The sequence below is a fragment of the Montipora foliosa genome, unplaced genomic scaffold (assembly GCF_036669935.1).
Source record: "Montipora foliosa isolate CH-2021 unplaced genomic scaffold, ASM3666993v2 scaffold_387, whole genome shotgun sequence".
In the NCBI taxonomy this organism is placed as follows: domain Eukaryota; kingdom Metazoa; phylum Cnidaria; class Anthozoa; order Scleractinia; family Acroporidae; genus Montipora; species Montipora foliosa.
The window spans coordinates 150,528-176,304 of record NW_027179687.1 but is presented as its reverse complement, the minus strand read 5'-3'; the positions used below and the strand labels follow the sequence as shown (position 1 = coordinate 176,304).

General features: G+C 40.1%; 1 protein-coding gene across 1 annotated transcript; it reads left to right on the top strand.

The window, feature by feature from the left end:
• The first annotated feature begins 506 nt into the window (after positions 1-506).
• Positions 507-24,477, top strand: LOC137987744 (DBH-like monooxygenase protein 1). The gene is made up of 14 exons (XM_068833814.1): positions 507-864; positions 3,170-3,316; positions 4,018-4,194; positions 5,305-5,388; positions 7,226-7,411; positions 8,190-8,292; positions 9,930-10,096; positions 13,215-13,287; positions 15,961-16,046; positions 18,917-18,955; positions 19,205-19,264; positions 20,963-21,087; positions 21,984-22,104; positions 22,520-24,477. Exons 1-14 carry the CDS (start codon positions 577-579, stop codon positions 22,664-22,666), a joined length of 1,803 nt encoding a protein of 600 aa, XP_068689915.1. The 5' UTR covers positions 507-576; the 3' UTR covers positions 22,667-24,477.
• The last annotated feature ends 1,300 nt before the right edge of the window (positions 24,478-25,777 follow it).

Sequence of the window (25,777 nt, the reverse complement as noted above, 5' to 3'; positions counted from 1 at the left end):
TGTTTTTTGAAGCGCTATATAAAATTCAAAGTAGGACCATGGTCGAGTAATTTTAAAAACCCAAGAAATTGAACATACTTTCTTGAAATGAAGAATCAAACATTTGTTTTGACCTTAGCAGGAAAACAATAGCGTCTGTGAAACAAGCTCTTTTCTTTCTCTTTAATCTCTCCTTAAATCCCTGATTAGGTTTGCGTGGCCTTTTGTTAGTATTTCAGTGTGTGAGCAATGGTGAGCGATGCTTACGTAAGAGTGTAATTTTGTCCAAAATCCAGAACACAAAAGCATGATAGTGCAATTTATTATTTTTATGATATTGGAAGACGACATTTAAAATTAATGATATTCCGAGATCTTTTTCCGGCACTCCTAAAGTAAATGTCACACATATATTGTTAACCATTTAACATCAAAGAACCATGATAATTTCCTTGTGAAAATTATACTTTGTAATAAAGATTAAACGCGCTTAAAGGCTCTTATGCGTATCGCTATTTCCCTAACAAAACGATTGAGTCTTGGTCGACAGCGCTTATTTTTACCTGACTGTGCAATAGAAAAAGCAGCATCGGAAGCATGATTTTCTCCTTTGCGTTTTCCGTCTTACTTCTTGAGTTTTCTTTCCCGCGGATGTCCGCAGCAGCAGGCGATCTCTTATCAACCCACACTTTTTTATCTTCATTGGATGAAGATCAGAATGTGAAATTGTATTGGAATGTTACCGAAACAAGAAAAGAAATTCTCTTCACTGTCGAGGCCAACACACTCGGATGGGTTGGATTCGGTATCTCTAGTGGACAAGGAAAGATGGAAGGAGCAGATATTGTGATTGGCTGGGTGAAAGACGGAAAGCCTTATTTTCAGGTATTGAACGACTTCTCAATGCCGATCTTTCATCACGTCATCCGATTTTAAACTGCACTGCTCATTTCTTTCTTGAAGTATCCCGCATGAATGTAAATTTCTCCATATGTGATCAAATTAATGGCCACTTCTCATCGCTGTAGCTTATGCCTGACCTTGTGCTGTTGTAAGTTCCACTATAAAATACAGGCTCCCTAAATAGGCCACTTTCGATATATTAAATTCCAGCCTGAAAGAGAGGTTTAGAGGACGAAGACAAAAGAAAGTGGAAGATAAGCTAATATCTTTCACATTCATTGCAACTTGTTTCTATTGTTTTCGCCCTCTCTGGCTCACTATCACTGAGTCGAATATTGATATTTTGACAGTGCTTCCCCCATCCATTCTAACGAAGCTAGGGAAACTCGGATAACAAATGATTTCAGTTTCACTCGGCTCCTGTCATCTTGCTTTAAGATGAAATTCATAACAAAATAAAGGCCTTTATCTCATCTTTCACTTCAACCGTTCAACTGAATCTATCCCATAGTCGGGGAAGGAAAACTGTGTCCACTGGGCTGTTTTGTTCTCAACATACAGAAAGCGATAAAATAGAGCCACGACGTGTTACTCTTTTTGGCCTTTTTCTGAGAACAAGAATTATTCCGGGAGACAATCCGTGGAGTTCGACAGTAACCAACTTGAATTACACTAGCACAAACAGAGACTTCTATCGTTCATTCCATGTTAAATCTTGCCTTTATTTCAAGTACTGTTTCGATCTTCACAGCCTTGTAATGTACATAATCTTAATTCTCTTCAGAGCACCGGTTCTTTGTGACAACCTTGTGCACATTCTTTCTAAATGATATGAAAAGAAAAGATGTCACTGTCTCAGACCAATGTCCAAACCGAGTTGCCGTGCAGATTATATATACTTGCTTCAGTCAGCATTGTGCGGTTGGGTGGGTAAAGACCGCCAATTTTTCTTAACTTGATGAAGAAGTATTTTGTCCTTTCCAGGCGCTTTCCTGTTGTTGTTAGTGATTATAGCCGCAGTTTCACTTATTTTGCCGTCTATGTCATCAATATGGTGTTTCCAATTTGACGTTTTATCCAGTATAAACACTCGGGCCATATACAATAGCGTATGAATATTGTTGTCGGAAATTTTAAAATTAATTGGTTTAATCTACTCTCTTTGGTGAGGGACCAAAGTTTAGATGGCTGAGCAAAGCATGAGTTTATCAGTAACATTCTTGATTCAGTGCACTAAAAGAAGGGAGTCGTAATTTTCCAATCATCCCAAACAAGATGCGCTACATAACGCGAAATCAACAAAACAGTCAGAAAACTGCTATGACGCAATAACCTGCGTGAATGAAGTTTGCGGTAGGCACAATTAGACTACAATTGCAACTTGCTGCATTCAATATTGAGGCCCATAGTTGCTTTATACTTATCACTAACTGACTAAACAGTCATCTGCAACACTGCTAATCATCTTGGTTGCAAACATTTACATGGCAAAACGTATTTCGTTTTTCCGTTGTCAAGGTTACGTTCATTCCATGTTAAATCTTGCCTTTATTTCAAGTACAGCAATTTTGGCTCATTTTCGTTGGTCGCAACACCAACAAACAACAACAACGTAACAAATTAGGCCCTAATTACAACCTGCGTCATTGATTAACTGAAGAAAATGACTGACTTTTTGAGAAGAAAGTTACTAAATGCTGATTGGCTGAAACAGAGGGCATTTTTCATTAATCTTGGGAACTGCCCCGGGCAATATTTCACCGAACGGGACCACCGCAACGCACGAAACAACTATATAAAGTTCACAATGACGTGGCGGATTGTCGCTTCGAGTCTCCTATTTCAGATGATCTTTATTCACAATCTTTGCAGATTTCCTAAGCAGATTGAAAACGGAAGATGCTTCTTTTTTTAATCACTTTTTGTTTTACAACTCAAATGAACCATATTACGCACTGTAAAGGGTCTGCCCTTGCGGCTGTTTCGATCGTTTCGCTGGTTTCGTTTCGGTGTTTCCGGTTTTAGTACATGCCCTGTTTGAATGCCCCTTCTGGCTCCACCTTCGTTGAAAAATATTTTGTTGTACAAAAGTTTACCTTCACCAACGACGGCGAGTTTGAATCCGCCGTCTACTCGATCAGTCTGCTAGTGGTGACTAGCCTGCTCGTAGGCTAGTGATAACTGACAAAAAATGCCAGCACTGGGGTTGAAATTTCTTAAACCTTTCCACATTACGGTATCGTCATAAATAGTCAACTTAAGTAATCGATTTTATGTTTTTTGACAGGATCGACATGCTGAAGGTCACATGTTGCCAGAGAAAGATGATCAGCAAGATTATGAACTCATTTCACTGACGGAGGACAATGGCAAAACCATCATGAAACTGAAAAGAAAGTTTGACACCTGCGATCCAGATGACAATAAAATTGAGGTGTGTTAGTAGAGGCCTCGTTAGCTGTTAGCATAGAAACAGATTCTTCCCGGACTAAGCCAGAAAGAAAGGCCACTGCAACTGCAACTGTTGCTGCCCTTCAAGTTTTGTTTATATAATTTATCTAGTAATTGCCATTTTGAGGTGAGACGAAACACCGATATGCTTCCCCGAACCATGCTTGGAGCCTTTCATTCGCTTTTTAACTATCCTGTTTCTGCAGTCAGAGTAATTTGTTTTTAATTTGAAAACATGCATCTTTCTTTAATAAGGAGCCCATAAATGAGAGCGCTACAGACAGAGCTGTACTTAGATGGATTTTCTCGCGGAAGCAAACGCATCTGATTGGGCTCCAGTGCAAGCACATTACAATCAATTTATCGATCACTAATTACTCTTGGAATTCGAAATAGCCACTCAAGCAAGCGGGACCTGAGGCCCGTTTCCTGAACGTCCCGAAACTTTTCGCGTCTTTTTCGACAGAGACAGAGATAGACTTCAACCGGGCCGAGAATTATTCCCCACCATTCGTGAACAATGTGCGGGTTCCTTAATTAACTGGACGTACCACGTTTCGACACGTTGTTAGCAGCAAGGGTTGTAAGAAGGGCCTACGGTTTATAGCCTTTATCCGAGAATCGGATCCTTATCTTGGAACCATTTTGTTGTTTATGATGATGATAATCCAATTAATCTTGCAGCCAGGAACAACAAAAGTAATTTACGCCTATCATCACGACGACCCTTTATCAGAAAACTCCATTCCACAACACAGTCCACAAAACCGAGGAGCGAGAAGTGTGTTTTTCCTAAACGCCGCTTCAAAGAGACCAACCTTACCCCCTGATACAAAACAATTCGAACTAATACACAACAAGGTATGGTATATTGTCATAATTATCATGATGTATTATCCTAAATATTATGATAGAGCGGTTTTCAAATGAGTGTCGCAAAACCAAAACCAAAGTAGTTACTTTAGCCAATCAAAAATCACGGAGGCAATCCAGTAAATCAATTAAAACTCGAAGTAATTACACGTAGCTGGCACAAAGCGCGGGAAAATGTGCACGCGCGAGCCACGATTGGTTTTGGTTTCACTTCTGATTGGTTGAAAAAGTGGCGCGAGAACATTGCACCATTCACTGAGTGAATGCACTGAGTGAATGCAAAACCAAAGTAATTCTCTAATTATTTTCGACACTCAATTGAAAACCGCTCTAATGACGACGAATTATTTTCAATATTTGTGATAAATTATTATGATAATGACGTGGATAGTGATAATAAAGATATATGACGATAGTAATTATGATGCTCATTCATGTAACGATTTCAGTTTTGAGTTTCCACGGCTAACATAATTTTAAGTGCCGTCTTAACCCAGTGGTCACTCATAGATTTTACTCTGTCTAACGCCGGACGATTTTACATGTCGATGGTGGGGGGAGGGGGGGGGGCCTTAAAGGGTTAAACTTTGTCAATCTGCATATTTCTCCTGTCTCCGCTGGCACCAGGCCAGGCTGCTGAACGGAGCTTTCAACGGTCGGTAGCCTTATGAATCCGGCTTGAGAAAAGGAGGGTTCTTCGTAAAAGCTGGCTTTTTCCTAAGCATGCGGAGATTTTTGGCTTATCGACCTTCATGTGACACTGGAAAAAAAGCCACATCAGTCCGATTTTTGAATTAAAATAACTTCGATCGCAGAGATATCACTGGCTTGATCAGAGGTTTCGAGTTTGCAGCTTTGCTCTCTGGTAACGAAGGTTAGGAGCAAATCTCAAAACATGTGGCCCGAAAATGTGGTAAAACTAAGATCACGTTATCGGTATTTTTGCTGCAGTTTATGTTTGGGTTGACCATTATAATTATTATTATGATCATATTGATGACGATGATTTTAATCAAGTATTTTGAGCCTTTTTAACTCAATAAACCTACTGACAGTTCCATTGACGGCGTCGTTGCAATATTTTAAACTATTTTCCAGACCACAATCCCGGCAGATGAAACTAGTTACATGTGCGTGGTGCATGAAATCCCCAGACTGAATGAAAAACATCATATCATAAAGGTAATATTATTTTATTCTGAAATAACCAAATGAATGTGCAATTTCTTCTTTTACTACTTACTCATTTGTATAAATTAAACAGGAGGATATAACCGTGAGCGAACAACTACGGTGCCCAGTTTTGTAGGTCCTAGCAGTAATTCAATAGTTGACGGAGAGATACGTGATGAGACCTGGCAAACGGCAAACGCCAGGGAGGTAAAAAAAGCCTATGAAAAAAGTATGAAAAATTCTCTTACTCCAAGTTCTCTCTCTTCTTTGAGGGAGGTTCCTGGATGTCTGTAGCTAACAGGCAATAAATAAGATTGTTTCCCTGATTGTTGTTAGGGACTGTGCAATAATTATCAGGAGGGGGGGGGGGGGGCCTAAAACCAGAGGGGGGGGGGCCTTAAGTTAAAATAATGGAAAGGAGGGGGGGGCTCTACATTAGATTTCTCAAGCAAGTTGAGGGGGGGGTCTTAATTAAATTTCACAAATTCGATAATGAATGAATAAACATTTTCCAAATAGACAGATGCCACGCCTTTGACTATCCATAATGTCTAAATATTGCATCAACATAAACACATGCTTTAACTTATTTAGAATGTCAACATATGATAGATTGAAACAATCGCTCATGCACAGAAGTCACAAACCACGTTGTGAGCTTTGCCAATAAAACATTTGGCATTTAAGAGGTCCCGCAGACATGCCAGGTCTGTTCTTGATTTAAACAGCGAGAGGGTTTCTAGGTCTACAGTTTCTAGCTGAGGAATGCCACATACTTCTGTTTCATAGTTGTCATCAATGGGTTCACCTCCCAAAGACCGAAAAATTATACAGGTTCGGGTCCTACGGCTTTCTGAGGCAGCAATCCTCTTCTTCTCCCTTTTTTTCTTCTGTTCCTTCTTTTTTCTTGATTTGGATGCTTTAGATTTGGCACCAATAGGAAATGTCGCTTTATATTTAGCCATCACCCTATCCAGGTCTTCTACAAGATGCAGAACGTTTAAACCGACTTGAGACTTTATTGAATGACGTTGTTCAGCATTAAAATTGTGTAAACAGCTGAGGCCAGTCTTCAGTGTTTTTCTAACTTGGTTACGACAGCATTAAGCTTGTCCTGGATATCATTTGCCTCTTGTTTGCAACGTCTGATGTTGCTGTCATCATGGGGAGCTGGCTTGTAATCCTCTCGGAGAAACCTTCCCGCACAAGCAGGGTTGTCGGATAAAAGATATTGGTATCTGTTCTCAAGTTTTTCAATATCTAAAGGTACGGGTTAGAGAGGGGGGGGGGGGGGGGGCAAAACATAATTTTGAGAGAACGTGAGGGGGGGGGGGTCACAGCTAATCTTGACGCTGCTGGAGTGGGAGACCTATCTAATTTTTCCTTTGGTGAAGCTCATTTTAGGACCCCCCCTTCCTGATAATTATTGCACAGTCCCTTAAACCGCAAATTTTGCCTGACCTTTCCCGTTTGCCCTGTATGTGACGTAATTGAGGGCATTGTACATTGATTGGCTAAGTTGACAACGCATGGTAAATGAAGCCATTCTAGAGGATAACTCAAAATAGAAATACTTGAGTATTTCATAGGCTCTATTCGTCTGTAAACATGTCTTTGAGTTAAACTAATCGGTTTCACGCATCTTTCTAACTTTTTTATTTAAAACTTAGGTAATGAAATTACCCCTCGTCTCACACTGTTTTTTTTTTGCCTTCCTCAGCGATCTCACATCCTTTGGCCATACTACTTTAGTCATGCATAATTTTTGTCATCCAACGCATTACCATTGGCGCAAATCTCAAATTTCGAATTTTCTAAATGTTCAACTCCCTTAATCTTCTTTCAGATTGAGCCAGTTATCCAATCGGGGAACGAGGGTGTCGTTCACCATATTCTCTTATACGAATGCCGAGATGATTTCCCTGTTCACCATTTGAACTTCTCAGGCAAATGTTACAGATCTAATATGCCCCCTCCGTTGAGGGAATGCGCTGGAAGGTCATCAATTGCTGGATGGGCTATTGGCGGAAAGGTCAGTAATAAGAGTTAAGAACCAACAAACCCGGCCCAACCCACAAGTGCGTATGGGAATCAAACCTGGGCCAAATTGGTAGGAGACGAGAGTTTATGCCGCTGCCTAAAACCTGCTCCATATCTGCGTACAGGAGATTTAAAAATGGCAAAGGACAGTCTGCTACTAGTCATAAAACCATGAAAATTCCTTTAATTATACTTGTTTCTCTTTTTGCTCGATATCTGAATGTGAATGTAGACAGTTTGTAGCTAACAGGAAAGAAATGGGTTGAAATGAAATCAGTTTCTTTGATTCGGGAAATGCGCAAATTCAGCCTGACGTAAATGGTCGTAAGCGAGACGTCAAATATATCAAATGAACAGTCTACTTTTTGATAGATTTCACATTTCTGTTACAATCGCCGTTGTTGAGTCTGAGCACTCAAAGAAAGGAAATATTAAGAACCTGTTGTACATGTAGTGTTGTTACTTTTCAAACACCTCTAACTGACTGAGGAGGGCGCAAGACTCGAGGAAAACGGGTGCAAGACATTTTGAGTCGTGTTTCTGATAAGTTGACAAATGCAAAAGTGATGTGAGATATTGAGCCAAAAAAATGATGGAGAACTTTGGTTTTGCTAAGAAATCTTTATATCATACGTTCCTTTCTTTAATTTTTGCGCGAACATGAAATATGATTTTAAGATACTTGTTTTCCAATGGTTGCCTCTGGCTGCCTAGAATCTCAGTCTTCAAGAATAACATTATGTGGTATTTCGTGATTCCCTTTTCTCTAGGCCTTCTATTACCCTGAGCATGCTGGTTTACCAATTGGAACAGCTGACAGCCCGAAAGTCGTAATCCTGGAGATACATTACGATAATCCTGAAAAGAAGGAAGGTACGAATAACGAATCGTAAATTAATAATCGTTAATTTCTCTCATCCGGGCTTTGGGACCTTGGATACGAAAGAACGAGAAGGATGTCGTATTTCACTCGAATCTGTATCTTTCTACCAGGAGTAATGAAACGTTAAGAATTTCGGTCGATGCTTATTTCTTTAGTTTTGTTGAGCATGTTTCTAAAATTGACTTCAGTAAGAATATTTCTTATTAATATTACACAAACAAGACGCGTTTTTATATCACCAGATTAGTCTGAAATGAGATATCATTTATGCAGATAGACCAAAGTGCGATGGGCCGCACCAAATTTTAAATATTTATTAATGTTTAAACGCTCTTTTAAGCGCTATGGAAATTCGGCATAGTTCGACATTCCCGAAGATCTCTATCTTATTTGTAATTAGCCTCCTTTATCGCCCGCACCTACTTTGTGACGTAGTTTATGACCGGTACAAGAGAGGATGACGTAAGAGAACGGATCCCCCATACATGGGTCTCTTCCAATGATAGTTTTTATTTAAAATCTAATTTTAGCTACTCAGCTATTTTAGAGAGGCACCTGATTGGCAAGTTGTAATGACGTAATGAAATTTTAAATACGCGCGGTGTTGGGAACGAGAAGTTAAAATAGCTTTGCGAAATTAAAGATTTGACGATAAAAACTTGCGACAAAACGTTACTTAATAACATTGTAAGGTTTAAAAAGTTAAAAACTATAAAACATAAATTTTAAAAAACGATGATGGGGCATGGGGATCCGTTCTCTTAGGTCATCCTCTCTTGACCGAGATATGCAAAGATCTGACTAAAATTTACAAGATATAGTAATGTAGATAAGATATTAGGGACCTTAAGATCTATGACGGCGACTTCAACGAAAACGTCACCTTAAAATATCCCTTTGCGTTATCATAATTCTTTCGAAGTTATTTTATCTCGTTCACTTCTTACAATTTGGGCGAAGTATCCTAGAAATAAATTGGTACGAACAGTTACAAAGTGAAAATAGAGAATAGATTATTTTCTGTTGCATGCTCACGTTGTCGTCAAAACCTCAAATTTGGGAATTTCACGTCGTCGCGTCCTAACGCAGAGTACCGCAAGAATCCGTCCTAAAATCCGTGCTGCACGTGCAGCACGATTATTTATGCTCTTTTAACCAATGATATCATTGTTTTTCGCCATTGTTGTTGCCGTCGCCGTCGTAAAATCTTAAGCTCCCTAAATTGACAGGGGCGCACGGATACTCCCAGTCATTGCCAAGGACAATAGCGCGCGGCAAAACCGAATGTGAGGGATTTTATCCATGAACGTGAACATGACCGAAGAACGGTTCAATCAGTGAAGTTCAATGTCTCAGCGAGAAGGGTGGATTGGCGTCATTGCGTCACCGGGCCGGAACGGCTTTTTTCTCCGAGGGAAAAGGTAGTCTAAAAATAGATCGGTCTGTAAAAATGCCGTGACATGAGCTTAGTATGGAAGTTGTTCGCTCCTAGTCATTGGCTCCTGATAATAACGCATGGATGAAAAACTCGAAATTTGCTCACGCGCGAATGTCGCATAGAACACGATGCACAGAATTTGAAATATCAAGCGCCTTCATCATGTCGTTTCCTTTTTGATTTTTAAAGGAATAATTGACAGTTCTGGGTTCCGGTTTTACTACACCAAACAGCTGAGAAAATACGATGCGGGGCTATTGTTGGTTGGAGCAAGCTCAGATCATGCACTTACGATTCCGCCAAAAGAAACAAACTGGGAAATCAATGGCTACTGTAGTTCTAACTGCACCAGACAGGTGTGTTGCCTTACCTTGTACCTTGATTGTAAAAGAATAAGTCGTTTTGTCTTCATGAGTTGATTGAGCAACTTAAAAGGAGATAAATAGAGTGGTCGGAACTTTGACTTCTTTTTATAATTCTTGGTTATAAGAAAATTTGGTTTTATCAAATGAGCTGATAAAGTAACTGATTGACCAACACAGTCAGAAAGATTTCCGAGCTGATGCGCATGCGTTATTCCGTTTCGAGCGTCAGCTCATCGTTAGATTAAAGTGTCTATCATCTCAATACAGTGTTCAAGTTTAGTTTATTTATTTATTTACTTATTTATTTTTTCCCCGAAATTGTCCAAATACATTGCGTTGTTTTTAGAACCTTTGCATTGAAAATTCATTTTTTTTATTTGCTTTGAAATACGGAACAAGTGGTCATACTTTAATCCATAGCCGAGCAATAAAGGGGATTGGGTTCTATACCGAGTTGACGTAACAAATTAATTTGCATCGCTGTTTTTCAAAGAACCAACCAAATTCAAAGTAATCTATGACGTCAGCGCGATATTAAACCCATTCCCCTTCATTGCACGGTTATGATCAAAGTATAACGACTTTTTTAGTCTTTCAAAGCAAATAAAAAAGTGACTTTTCAATCCAATGGTTCCAAAAACAACACGATATATTTGGACGATTTGTTATAATTATCTTATTGGACGATTTAGTGTATTATACACCCTTTTAATAAGTCTAATATATGCCGTTTTCCGCTAATGACGTCGAACTCTTGCTTTCAAATTTTATTTAGAAATGTAAAAAGGCCTGAAACTTTTCCGATTTCTTTTCTTGTTTGAAGCCTTTGTACATTTGTGAATAAATTTTAAAAGCATGAGTTTGCCGTCATTAGCGGAAAACGGCAGTAGACTTATTAAAAGGGTGTACAGTGGGATATTTGTACGAGTCTTGTTGTATTTTGGCGAGCCCGTAGGGCGGGTCAAAATACAAGAGACAGGTAAAAATATCCCACGATACTACACACTAAATCGTCCAATAAGAAATTTATTATTCAACTCATAATCAGTCGGAAAATAGAAGAAACGTAAAGCTCAACTTATAACTTGCTCCCTCGCGAGAAAAATTATCTTACGTGACTATTCAGTGAGCGACCGTTCAGGTTTCGCGCGCTTATATTAGGTTGCTGTTGATTGGTCGAAACGAAAACTTGTCAAATCTGTCAATGAGTCGTCGAGCAAAGCGTCGTACATAGAGGATATTACATGGCCGCGCGGGGATACGAATTTTATCTTCGAGTGCTGAAAGTATGTCTCACGAGTGAGCGAAGCGAACGAGTGAGAGATAGTTTCAGCACGAGAAGATAAAATTCGTATCCCCAAGCGGCCATGTAATGTTCTGTTTATTATATAGATATTGATGAAATGTCTAGATTTAAAACAACTTGTTTTATTCATTTTCGAAGTGATGAAAAATTGTTCACCAACCACTAAAACACGCATGTTGTGTAACATGAAACAAGATATGAAAGTTATGAAAAACAAATCATGATAATGAAAATTTGCAATAAAAATGTTAATGTAGTAGAGAAGAATTATATTAAAGCACAAAAGTATCGTACAGTGAAGAGGAAGCTCGCGTTTTATTGGCTAATCGTGTTCGTTACCATGACGACAACTATATCCTCACATGTGAAAGATAAAAATGATACGTTCACTGCGCGCGGTGAAGATATGATTTTTTAGTAATAGGAGAAATCCTGGTATTTCATCAATATCTATATAATAAATAGAGTATATTACATGGCCGTGCGGAGATACGAAATTTCTCATTGTCACACTATGTCGCGCAAGCATCTATGTTGTCGGTCAAGTTGAATACGCTTTTACTTACCGGTAGGTCAAATAGTCCAATTTCGAATTTCATTATAACCGCTGACCAAAAATGCAAAAGACGCATTGGTACAGGGTTAACCTCTACCTGAAGGGTATCAGGGAAAGTTTTCTCATCTGCACATGTGTGTGATGTTTTCTTTGAAAATTTCACTTTTTCTTTGATATATATTGATCTAATTATTTTGGGTCAAGGCTAACCCTGTACAGAGACGCTTTTAGTTCTTCGATCCAGCGGTTTTGATGAATTCGAAACTGGACAATTTGTGATCCTTATTTTACCGAGGTTGAATATGCACTCTTCGTTGTAAGCAGCTATCGACCCCCGAAAACAGATTGAAAACACCTTTTCCTTCCCTCCAGGTCTGCCTTACGCATCTCAACATATCTTCTTATTAATGTTTCGTATCATCTTATCGGTTTATGTATTCATAAACTTATCCATTCAGTCTCAACATTACAACACAGAAAGACAAAAAAGAATTGCACTATGCACTTACTGATACTCGAACTCGGACCTAGACTTGCTCACAAGTCGAGCTTTTGAGCGCGTAGCGCGACAGAGAGCGCGAAGCGCGATCGTACGAGCGCGGAGCGCGACCAGAAAACCAGAAAACCAAGCGAACGACTTTGAGAAAGTCTAACTCGGACCCTCCACTAAACTACAAAAACGAACATGCTCAACCCAACACAGTTCTTTTCATTATTTACTTTTTTATATTAATAGTCAATAAATATCCGTGTCTAATAACCAAGAATAATCCTAACCTGATCCTAATTTTTCTCTAGGCCTAATTTAGGCTCCAAAAAAAGTTTCTTCCATTCATCTGAGTGCGTATTCGACCTAGATAAAATGAGGACCACCAATTTAACCTGGGGAAAATTTAAAACGGATTAAACCTGAGAACAGATTTTACCGCCAACATTTACACTATAATAATATTTACAAAAGACAAAAATAGTTTCATTGTGACATGACCAAAAAAAGCTCAATAGCGCATGTCCCAACGGGCTTTAAGAAGTGCAGTGCCTCGTGCTCAGCTGAGCTACAATATTGTTATTATGAGATGGTTTTATTTTGCGTCGTCAATGTCAATGGTAGATGAATATCTTTAGATCTCTTATTTATTCCCGTCTTCGTCAATCAACATTTGTACATGCAACAAAGTTATTTATGTCTTATCTTTGTGTGCGGAGATCATCTGTAAACCTCTTATTTTGTCCGTTTTCTGCTTAAGGGCTTCAAAGGATCCAAGCTACCAGAGGGAGGAATCAATGTATTCGCTGCTATGTCACACACACATCTCACGGGTAAATAATAATTTTACTTGAACTAGTAGTAGGGAGAGCGTTCCACAACTTACGCCGCTTGCTGTGGCTGTATTTGAAATAGCTCCGAAATGCCAATGATAAGGAAATTGCCGTGGCAACGAGGAAAAGGTACGCGACGGGACAAAAGCAGGTGGATAGCAGAAGTCCATTTTCAGGGAGTCGGAGGTTATGCGTTCCCACATCCTCTTCCACCGTGAGAAACAATTTGAGTGACTTCCCGACAAAACTTGAAACAAAAGACTAAACAAAATAGCCAATGACGTAAGCTTGAAAACAATAGTGTTTTCACGTGACGTCACAGCGGCCATCTGGGTGTACCTAAATTATAGAACGGCGGCCATCTTGGTGTCCCCAACTAATCCTCTGGGAATTGAGCTCTATTATCATGCAAACGTTTTCTTTTGTTTCGGTAGAAAATCAAGGTTACTGATCACGCGAGTGAAAACATCCTATAGAGGCGGGAGACCTTAGACAGCAATGACCAGAACCAATTTGCTGACCAGCGGTTTTCGTTAAAGCAATGGTTTGCTGGGGGTGCTCAGTCTCGCGGTCTCAGAAAACCTGGTTGTGGTCATTGTTATTTAAGGTTTTTCTATAGAAACTGCCACAGTAGCAAGTTAACTTATGAAACTTGCTAAAGGATGTTTAAAATGAGCAGATTGCAGACGCTCCTAGGGTACTTAGAGTCCAATTGTTGATGCAAACTTTTGGAAACATGAAGAATGGTTATATTTTTCGATCATGTGTTACAGTACGAAATGGAGAAGTGATCCTCGCAGCTAAAAAATTCAGGTGGCTTCAAAGGCATACAAAGCCACGACCTCTGCAATGCAGGCGCAACAACAACCAACTGCATGAGCTATGACGCCGTTCAGTTAGAAGCAAGTCAAACTGCTGGGCCCATGCGTTTCCGCGAAACGAAAAAAACAATTTCCACTCTCGAGAGATCGCTTCTCGGCCTTTTGGCTAAGATCAAGTGTAAATTGCACCCTGCACCCTTTTTCTAGGATCTTATGAGGCTGGAGTAAAGCGTTTTCGGCCGCCTCTAGTTCCCTAGAGAGCGTTCTAGGCCAAATTATTCCCTTTTAGTTTTCTTGATTGGTTTTGTTTTCTGGGCTACTGCACAGTTAAGTCGACAATAGAGAGGTTAAGCATAACGTTTATGTCAAACGGCAAATTTCCTGAGTGAAAGTAGGGTTTTGCCAAAAATATAAGAACCCTGCTCGATATTAACTCATTTCTGTCCTGTTAGCACCAGATATCAAGTAACTTCTCAAAGGAACGAGACAAGTTAAAATGAAATAATTTTCACGCTTTTATGACAAGCAGGAGACTGCCGTTTGCCGTTGGCCGTAAACGTCATGCTTAACCTCTGTAATAAAAAGCTTAAGCAACGGCGACGGCAACGAGATATGACAAGGGTGTGGTAGTTCCCCAAAAGCGACACTGGTCGGAACGGCGCTCAATTTAGGGGAGAAAATGAAAATTTATCCTCAAGTGCTGACTTTCGTCGTAAAACCTCAAATTTGGCTACTATTTTACGAGGGACAGCTATTCTTAGAGTTATTTTCGTAGAGTTATGTCGTAGAGTTAGAGTTAAGTTTCCAAAATCCTGAATTCAAGATTTTGGAAGCCAACGTTCATAAAAGCTAAACTTTTGTTTAGGCTTAATTAGGCCTAATGTTAGCTTTTATGCATGTTTAGGATACTTTTGTATTTCTAAATTCAGGATTTAGGCCTTCTAAAATCTTGAATTCAGGATTTTGTAAACTTAACTCTACCTCTACGACATAACTCTATAAAAATAACTCTACTGCTAGTCAACCTCTCTTTTACGTTGTTGTTTTAAAGACGACGGCAAAGAAACGGACAAAAGTGAAAAACGCACGCGCAGTGCGTGCAAAGCTATTGTTTTTGCCACTAAATATTCAAATTTGTGACATTTTGCTCATTGCTCGTATGTTCCCTCGCCCCTGCGGGGCTCGGAAAAATACTACCCAACTCGCAAAATATCCGCGCGTATTATATGTTAAACCATCGAATAAGATGTATTTATTGTAAGACAATCGGGGGACAAGCGAACGGCTCAACTGTATTATTTTGAACTAAAACGAGTAAATATATGTTACTTGCCAGCCGGGCGGTCCGTATAGCGAAAAACTATGACCGAGGTCTTGAAAATGCTGCTCGATGCTGCAGGCTGAAGGCATCTTTTCAAGACCTCGGTCACAGTTTTTTGGCTATGCGCACCGACCCTTAGCTGGTGAATAACTTTTTCTTTTCCTCTCTCTCCCTTCCTCTCTGAAATCACTTTTTAAATTGTTGACTCGCATCGCGTTTGATATCGAATGTAGCATTAAAGCGACTTAAAAACTGAACGTTTCAAACTGGAATATTTTTATTTAAATTATATTTCTAAACCTCTTGTCTAATAAAAAGTAACTCCTGTATGTAAATTTAACTCCTGTATGGAAATTTAAGGTCGAGGACAAAAAACTCTCCGAGCGTTTCCGTGCCAGTGGGCAGAGATCGATAGGAAAATCCGGACCGCGCGAAGAACCAATCAGATTGCAGGATTCGATACCATGCCCTCTCGGAGAAAAATAACGAATTTCATGATACGAACTGAAGAATAATGTTGTGTGTTTTTAGGCCGCAAGATCTTTCTCCGCCACATCAGAAATGAAGTAGAGCTTCCAGAGATATCTAGAGACGATCATTATGATTTTAACTTCCAGGTAATTCACGTCTCAAAGGGGCCAAGTAAGTCAATCTAACTTGGTTTTCGTATTATAGTTTCATTCAGAAAATATATTGTTTCATACGAATGGCATATTTTCTGAATGGAATAGTCTGGCTATCTTCCGATTGCTTCGAATGTTGCAATGTCGTCATTGATACATGATCTCCGGGGCACCCAACGATAATCTGCGGTGAAATACTGAAGTGTTCGGGAAAGTCTAACTGTTGTATGAATTTCGGTTCTACGTTGCCAAACAGCTACAGATTTCTTTACTAAAACATTACCTAAAAGATTCGCAACTAGGAAAAAGTAGTCCCTACGTTTTCGGGAGAGATATTTGTGCAATTTTGGGCACTTGAAAAGGTCACCTAGCAGTTTCAGATGACCAAATGATTCGGTGCGAAGTTTTTAGAGGGTAACGTTCAGCTAGCAATTTCTGAAATGAAGACATCATTGTCTAAAAGTTTCGGACACTTCAATTTTCAGCTAAGATATCCAAAGAGATCAAATTTTTCATCTCTTTAGACAGTCTTAATACATTAGAAGGAGTCTGGAAATGTCTCTCAAAGGCTTTTGGTTTGATTTAGAGGATGCTCTTCAATCGAGTACCACAAAACGTTCTGCCGCAAACCACAGTCGATGCAGACAATGAAGAGACATAGTCATGACGCAAAGCAAATTCACGCTGCCGGCTCAAAACGTGGGAGAGAAAACGTGTTAAGACGAGACTTTATGCCTTAATTCCACACTCACCCTAGTCTTGTAAATTTGTGTTACAATGAAGATTTTAATAGAAATAAATGAGGACATTTAAGCCTTGTCAATTTATGTCAATGAAATCCGAGTATGATGCTGACTTTAATGTAGCACGAGGTTTAAAGCTGAGCACAGTTATAAGGCTAGTTCACACGAGCGACGCAAGAGCAAGCAAATACTTGTGTGAATTACCATAATGCAAATACAAGCGCAAGCACCGACGCAAGAAATGGAAAATTTTCCATTTGCTCGCCTTTTGTGTTTGCATTTCTTACGTGTGATTTGGTGTAACGCAAACGCAAGGTGAAAAATACCCGTTCCATGTCTCTAGGGTTGAAATAAAGATGGCTTCTTCCATCACGTCGGATGAAAAAATATCTGAGAGCGTTAAGAAATATCCTGCGGCGATCAATAAACGAACACATTTAATTACTTAACAGAAGTAATACTCTCGATCACCTAGCTGCAATTCTCTTACTAGATCATGGTAATCTCCCCGAAGTTTTCTTTTTCGAAAGAGTCTCGAAACCATGGACCTTATTCTATCGCGGTTCAATTTATAATTCTTTTGTTCAAGTGCAAATTAGCCTACCAAGTTTCGATACCATACAGTGAATTGAAAAGAACTCTTGCGCTAAAATGAGGCTTGGTAGGCTAATTGTCACATTAGAAAAAGAATAATAAAACAAGTGCCATTTGTGAATAAGGTCTATACACGTTTGGATCTTGTTGTCATGCTATTGTTGAGGCCTTCGCCTTATTAGCCAAAGACCAAGAAGGAGAAAGAACGTCAAGCTACACATCAACTTCGTCCGCAATCTTGGGATACTCAATTGCGCGCGCGTGTTTCAATGTGTTTGCATTTGCGTTGGACCAAGAGAAAATGAGGGGACAGAGAAGGAGGCTCCCGGTCCAGCCCTTGGGATATGTCATGTCCACGAAAGTTATTTTTAGACGAGCGGAAGTCTTCCGAGACGTCCGCATGCGGGCCAACCTCGGTCCGATGTTTGAAAGAAAATATATATTCATCAGCCTTCCACGTGCGCCATCATTTTCTCTTTTCACTAAGAACCTGAGAGCGAAGCAAGACTGCATGCGGACGTCTCGGAAGACAGACTTCCCCTAGAACAAAGACTTCCACTCGTCTAAAAATAACTTTCGTGGACATAACATATCCCGGCCAACGCCTTGAGCCTCCCTCTCTGTCCCCTCATTTTTTCTTGGTTGGACGTGTGAACTTCCTTGCGCTTGAATAGATGGAGTTCAGCTTGACAAATACCAAGCAAACCTTCGCGTGTTGCCTTCTCGATAAACAAACATTCGACTTTTCAAATACAATACAATACATACGTAATTGACTGCTCCCCATAGGGGCTTTTCAGGGCCAATGAACAACAACGAAACGAAGGAACAGAACAACAACAACTGTTAAGAATCCCAATTGGCCGGAGGCAAACCAGTTGGCTATTTACAAGTGCAGCTGGGAATTTGAACCAGGGACTACTAGGAACAAATTCAGCGAGTGGTCAGAGCGGGTCTTGAACCCGGGATCTCCGGATCTCAAGGCAAGCGCCCTAACCACTGAGCCACACTGCCTCCTAACGCCAAAGCGCCATTGCTCAGAGATATCAGGTATATCGGGCTCAAAATTTCAGAGCTATCTCATTATGCAATGCACTTTCAGTAGTCAGTACTTTATTCTCGGTTTACTGATTATAGAAAACGATAGCTTTGTGTTAGTGAGTGCTAATGTGGCAAAAAATTTAAACAAAGATACCCCTATATCATGGAAAAATGACTTACAGCGTTCGCTTATTAGGCAGCTTAAGCACGAGCGTTTTTGAGACGCGGACGGGACGGAAGCCGGAAATGAGCTGTTTTCCCTTTTAACTTGTCTTCAAACAACCACATTTACATTGCTAAGATTCTTTTCTCCATTAGAGATGATTCGTATAACAATCTGGGAGACACCACTGTCCTGACACGGGAAATGTCCTCTCCCTAATATGTCGCTAGAATGCCAGTGTGAGAGCTCAGCAGTGGACAGCTTTTATAGATGATAACATTCGCCACTGAAAACGGTACTAAATCTCTTTTATCTATTCGCAGGAATATCAAACAATGAGGAAAGAAGTTCACGTTGCTCCAGTAAGAAAATTACTTTTGAAACGTTATCCTCCTTCTCCTGCCTCACTGAACATAATTTTCCCCGACCATTCCTCTCTCAAACTAAATGGTCAACTAAAGAAGACTTTCAAGATGGAATCCTAAAGGAATACCGAATTTGGCTTGAAGTCCGCGAGTTAAAATTGAACCCTGTTGCTAACTTTCCTCGTAAGAGTATTTCTGATCGAAAGCCAAATAATATGCTAAAGAAACTTTATAATTTTTTTACAGGGGGACGCCTTGATAAATGTGTGCGTCTATGACTCGACGGATAGAACTGGTTTCACACGGGTAAGTATTATGGCGAGTCAATTTTATGCGGTCTAGAGATAATCAAAGGTAGTCACACTACGTATCAGCCCAATAACAATTGGCCATATTTATTCGCTTCACCTAGGGCGAGGGTCGAGAGTAACAAATTCTTCTCTACAGGCGTAGAGTCAGATTTTGCCTTCCACTAAGGTAATAGGGACCTTACGGTGAGGAAAGAGCTGACAAAACTGCCTCACGAGGCGGTTTGCTCAGCCGTTTTCTCACGTGTGCGGGGAACATTTGGTGAGAAATTCGCCTAGCGAGGCCATGAGCAAAAATTCAAACATGTTTGATACTTTTCGCCTCGCGAGGCAAATTCCTCGTTGTGTGCGGCCATCGTGAGAATCGAGTTGAGCTTGGTCAATCAAGCATCCAATAAAAATACATGGAATTCTCACGTGAGTTCAGTGACGTCGGAATTTCTTCCTCCGACATCATCTTGAACCGCTGTAGTCTCATGTATTTTTATTGGATGCTTGATTAAACCAAGTTCAGCTCGATTCTCACGGTGGCCCGCACAAAGTGAGGAATTTGTCTCGCGGGGCCAAAAATACCAACCATGTTTGATTTTATCCTCACGGCCTCGCCAGGCGAATTTCTCACCACAATTTCCCCGCACACGTGAGGAAACGACTGAGCAAACCGCCTCGCGAGGCAGTTTGCTCCGCTCTTTCCTCACCGTGTGCGGCGGGCTTAAGATTCTATGACGGCGACGTCAACGAGAACGAGAACAATAGCATTTAATGAGCAAAACAATCGCTCTGCACGTGCAGTGTGAAAATTTGTACATTTCTTTTCACTTTTCTGCCAAAATACAACGTAAAATGACAAAATTTCAAGCTCTGAGGACAACGTGAGCACATAGCGACGAATTTTATTTTTTTCCGCCTGGTTTCAACATCGTTCCTCCCACTTCAGTCCCTGAATAGTTGGGGTAGTTCCACGAACTGGACTAATGACGAAAAAGTTTGGAAAATGTAAACCTGTAATTTTGAACGATGTTTTCGAAATGACCCGCTCCCAACGTCAAATGAATGGCTTCATAGCTCACTTGGTTAGAGCGTCATACCGGTATCGCGAGTTAAGGTAAAGACAGTAAAGGAGATCCCTCTTTAAATATTTATAGCTACTTCGTAGCTATAAAACTCACCAAAGGCTCAAAACGAAAAAGCGGCGTTTTCGGTGAGTTGTTTAATTTGTACACACTAGATTCAAGATGGGGTTAATTTCTCTCTGCGTCCAAAGGAGCATGATATCTAAACTTGCGCTCTTCAAGTTTACCCAGCTTTGCGTGTTTGTTCGTAGTTTTTGTGTCTCATACTTAGTTTTATATCTCTGGTCCAGGACCGTGGTAAATGATAAATCTGATAGGGGAAACACAGTTCTGATTGGTCTTCTCAAATCATGACGGTTCGGGTGGAAAAAAACTTCGTAATAAGGTGTTTATCGTTCGCCCTTTTTTGCATGCGCGTTAACGTTAAGCTTTAAGTACCGTTCACTAGTGACTGAGTAGGTGTTGATTCCGAAAACTTAAAAACTCGGTGATTCTAAATGATATTGAAGTCAAATATTTCTCTATTCATTCCTTCACTCACTCCCTCCTCATATTTTTTTTTTCAGTCATCCGTTTATTTATTTATTTATTTATTTATCCATTCATTCATTCCTTTGCTTTAGGGAGGTCTTGGTACAAGGGACGAGATGTGCATCTCGCTGTTGTTGTATTATCCTAAAGTAAACACTTCTTTATGCCTTTCAAGTGAGCGGCCGGCTTGGCAAAAATGGGACGAACAATACCTCAAGTAATTATTTCGAAATTTTGTATGCTTATCTGTTGGCAGGTTTGTGCACGTACGACCTTTGACGTAAGGGATTCTTGTGCGCGCGCACCTAATACTCGTGACAATTCTTCTCGCAGACCCACCGACCCAAAAACTCATCGGTGTTCAAATCCTGCCAGTTTCGCAGGGCATTTGAATTCTAGATAACATAAAATTTTACCTTTAAAATATATGTTAACCCATTATCATTATCATTTATAAATTTCTCCCCGAAATGAGACAGTGTGGAACAAGGTTTGCATTTGGCTGCCACTGGTTCCAATCCCGCGCTATGTATACAACCAACTGGATGCTTCCTATCAGATGGAGTTTTTTATTTCAAATATTTCCTTCGCTGTTCATCGTGATAAAGCGCATTTCAGCACGGTATCCACAAGCAACCGTGCTGTAGAAATGATATACACGAAAAAAAGCACGCCGTGGATGGAAAAATATTGCAGATAGGATCCGGATGATTTGTTCCCTGGTCGGTCCTGTACATGTGTTGCAGTGCGTAGCTATAGTTTTGGGACGTCAAGTGACTTCATTAACAACGTCAGCGTAAACGTCGCAGAGAAATAAAGATTTGTTGTAAAATTTTAGCTAAATAACCTAAGACTGGGTGTAGGAACACCATCGCAGTAACTTAACGGAATAGAAAATAACTGTTTTATTTTCACGTTGTCTGTGGTCATTTCACATTTGTTGTTTTGCAAAGGACTGGAATGAAATGAACTTAAATGCATGCCGCACGTGCAGAACGCTTCTTTTTGCCCTTGTTATCATGAGTTAAACGGGTGCGAAGATTATGATCTTCATGGGAAGACATTCTCTTTATTATTTAAGCCAAGACAAATAGAAATCTTTTCTTGTTACAGACAAAACTATGAATTACTGGGGAAGCCGACTTTCTGGAGTGGAGCCGTGGACGAGGGACTAAAAGAAGCCTACCGCGAGACCAAAACTGTCTTATCGGTTTGTGTGGATAAAGCAAAACAGGTAAATTATTGTACATAGGGCTGTTGCTTTTTTGAGTGTCAAAAGAAGTACCAGTGCCGCTCAGTATTGCTGCATGTTTATAGGGAATAAAATGCGTGTTTTTAGTAAACTGGTTGCATTTCATGGTTGGATTCAGATTGATTCATTTAATCGCCTGATTTTCAATCGAGGACGACTACCTGTTATCACAAATGACGGAGAATGTTAATCTAAACTAATCATATTACATGGTTTTGGCTTTTTGTTTATCGAGAAGGCAACATGCAAAGGTTTGCATGGTATTTGTCAAGCTGAACTCCATCTATTCATCCATCGAAAATAATTCACATAGTTTCAAAACATTTTCGCTAATGAAGGGGTTACCTTCAATCAGAAACAATTTTTAAAAGACTACTTTTTGTATGTTCTATTGTAGGTTTATGGTGTCAGTCCTAAACCAGTGATCAAGAAACCTTACCAGTCAGAATCCATGTGTAAAGACACGGTTTCCGTGGCTACCAACGTTGTCCCAGGATACAGTGTGCTAGTCACGATAGCATCTTTGATTGCTTTCATCCGCTGAACTGAAACAACACTGCTTCAGAAATTCCCCTAACCCACCCTAGAGGGATTTAGCGACCTTTTTGTACATCTATCAGTTAGCCTTTGTTAAAGAGAAAGCACACCCACGTCGCTTTTATTTTTAACTGAACATGTAGTGATTAGATTTGCTCTGCCTCTCATATGACGGAGGCTCGAAAGGTATTTCAGCTTAGCGCGTGCGAGTAAGCCACACAACACGCAGCTCTAAGAGCTGCTCACGTCAGCTCGTGATTCAAAATGCTTCACGAAAAATAAACAAATACCGCTGATTTCGCTCACCTTTCTTCTAATTCTTTATATATGTGGAATATAAACAGACATCTCCTATTCACGAAAGCTTCGAAAAATTTGAACAAACGGTTTGTCCATGTCTAAGGACAGAATATTTTTATTTGTGTGAAATTAAAATTTATTTGTGGATAAATGCTAGTAACAAGATCTTTATATTGTTACTAGCATTTATTCATTCAATAAACCTGAAGAAGGCTGGTGTTGGCCAGCCGAAATATTGCAACAACGCCTATCTTCACGTTGTCTTGACCAACCTTTGCAGGATATTTTCTATTTTATAATACTGTACTTTGTGGACAGGGCAGAAAAAGATGACAAACCGTTGCAAATTTTAGTCCCTTTCTACGACCTTAGACCTGGCAGGGTAGCTGGTTCGTGAAAATAGTTACATACATACCCACTTATTTACCTACGTACCTACCTACCTACATAATTACCCGCCCCCATAAGGGCTTTGCAGGGCCAATGAAACACAATTAACGAAAAAACGGAAGAGAACAACAACCGTGACTGTTAAGAATTTTAACTGGCCGGAGGCAAATCAGTGCAGTTGGGAAGCTGAACCAGGGACTACCAGGACCAAATTCAACGAGTGGTCAGAACGAGTCTCCACCCCAAATTTCCGGATCTCCAGGCAAGCGCCTTAACCACTGCCACTTAGTTGCACTGTTACAGTAAGACCTTGATGTTGCATATTTTGCGGTGGCCATGCAAACTTTTTCACTCCCAGTTCTTGTACTTTATTGTTACCTTTCGCATGCCGGAGCTTTCTTCGTTGTGCTCTTCCTCTAGTATTTCCGCTTTCAGAATGCTTGCTCTTGCTACACGATCAGATTTCGGAGCTTTTCTCTGAACTTAAGTCCACAGAACTTTCATCTGAGCTACTCACTTCACCCTCGCTACTAATACCTTCCAAACAGCTGGTCCTTGAATCATAAAAAATTATCTATTCACTACTTGCACGATCCCATAATGCAATCCGTTTTGGTGGGGGTTCTTTACATAGAAACAATGGATATCCTGTTCACTGAAGCATGATAACAGTCCCAAGAGTAAATAACTTGCATTGTTTTTATGTAAAGAACCCCCCTGAAAACGCATTACATGATGGGATTGTGCAAGTCGTGAGTCAGAACGAAAAACTCGTACTCGCAGTCGTACTCCGATCTAAGGCAATCGCCAGGAATTAGCAAGGGGAGATAATGGTGGAAAAAGGGGAGGGTCACAGTTTTTTGATCCCTTCAAAAGGGAGGGCCATGAAAAAATAGATTAGATGAGGGAGGGTCACAAGAAATTAAGCCATTGTAATCATAAAGGGATGCTTAATAATATTATGTTATAACACGAATACACACCATGTATGAAAATTTAAAGTTTTTAATGTAATGCATGTATCGTCGTTTCTAGTGGTAAATAGAAACTATTATCATCCTATTGACCCAAAAGCTTTTTTGGTCCTGTTTTTCCGACAAAGATAATATAGATATCACCTACATGTTAGGTTTGCCTTATTAAAAGTCCTGAAACATTTTTTTCTATCACCGTATAACAAATTTGGAGCCATTATTTATCATACAAGGAAAGGTTACGTTTAAACAAACGTTGGCCGTGTAGCACTATATTTTAAACAGTGCTACACGGCCAACGTTTATTTAAATGTAACCTTTCCTTGTACTTGTACATGTTCATTGCCGTGACTTTAAGATCTTCAATTCCCACAGCCTGCTCTCGTCTGACCTTGTAGCTCAGTCGGTAGAGCGGCGGAGATCTAACCGGAAGGTCGTGGGTTAATTCTCACCCTGGTCAGAGTTTTCTCTGTCCTTGTGTGGACCCATTTCCATCAGTAGGGCTAGCGTTCACATGGTTCATATGGGATAGAAATTCAGCACTTCACATTACACTCTATTCAGTTAACATTATTTATCATAGTCGGGGGGTGGGGAGGAGGGGTTCAGAGAACTTAAGTTTGAGTTCCAACGGAGGGTCAAGACATTTCAATCCCGTCCCATTTATTCTAATGTATTTTCCCACTCTCTATCCGTTATATAACATTTGCATTTGATAACGGTGGCTCAGTTGGTTGAGCACCGGGATGTCACGCGGGAGGTCGTGAGTTCAACTCCGGCCGGACCAAGTGCTGCCTTTGTAATTACATCCGCAAATGGTTAGACTTTCAAGTCTTCTCGGATAAGGACGATAAGCCGGAGGTCCCGTCTCACAAATAACTTCCATGTTCATTAGTTCCCTGTGGGACGTTATAGAACCCACACACTATTCGAGAAGAGTAGGAGATGAAGTTCCCGGTGTTGTGGCTGTCCTCTGTGTGTATATGGGTGGGTGGGTATAGCAGGTCCACATCAGCTGAATAGCTGCCAAAACTTCAACCTGCTTAAACAAATAAATAACAAAAAATAAAATAAAGTAACAAACAGACCCAGCTTACCAGAACAGCATCAACAGCAAAAGACCTCGGCCTGGTAGTTAGTGTGCCTAGGACAGAATACATGACTGCAAATTGTCATCCTACCCCACCACTGCAAGACGGGGAACAAAATTTCTGAGCTTGGCAATAATCCCGATTGATTTACTAACTTTTTGACAAGTGTAGTTTAATATAGGATATTTCCATGAGAGGTTCGTCTCAATGAGTATACCAACCGGATATTTAACATATATATTTTTTTATTTCTAATGGTCGGCTAGTATTTGAGTTGCTATCTATTATTGTCATTATTCTAACATTGGGATGAAAGGAAAGAGTCTCTTGGCGTGGACGAAAGATGATACAGTTAGATTTTTC

Excerpts from the sequence above, each read along its gene's own strand:
- LOC137987744 (XM_068833814.1), top strand. The coding sequence starts at position 577 with ATGATTTTCTCCTTTGCGTTTTCCGTCTTACTTCTTGAGTTTTCTTTC. Across the intron at positions 5,389-7,225 it reads AAAAACATCATATCATAAAG|ATTGAGCCAGTTATCCAATC; the intron begins GTAATATTATTT and ends ATCTTCTTTCAG. Across the intron at positions 7,412-8,189 it reads GATGGGCTATTGGCGGAAAG|GCCTTCTATTACCCTGAGCA; the intron begins GTCAGTAATAAG and ends CCTTTTCTCTAG.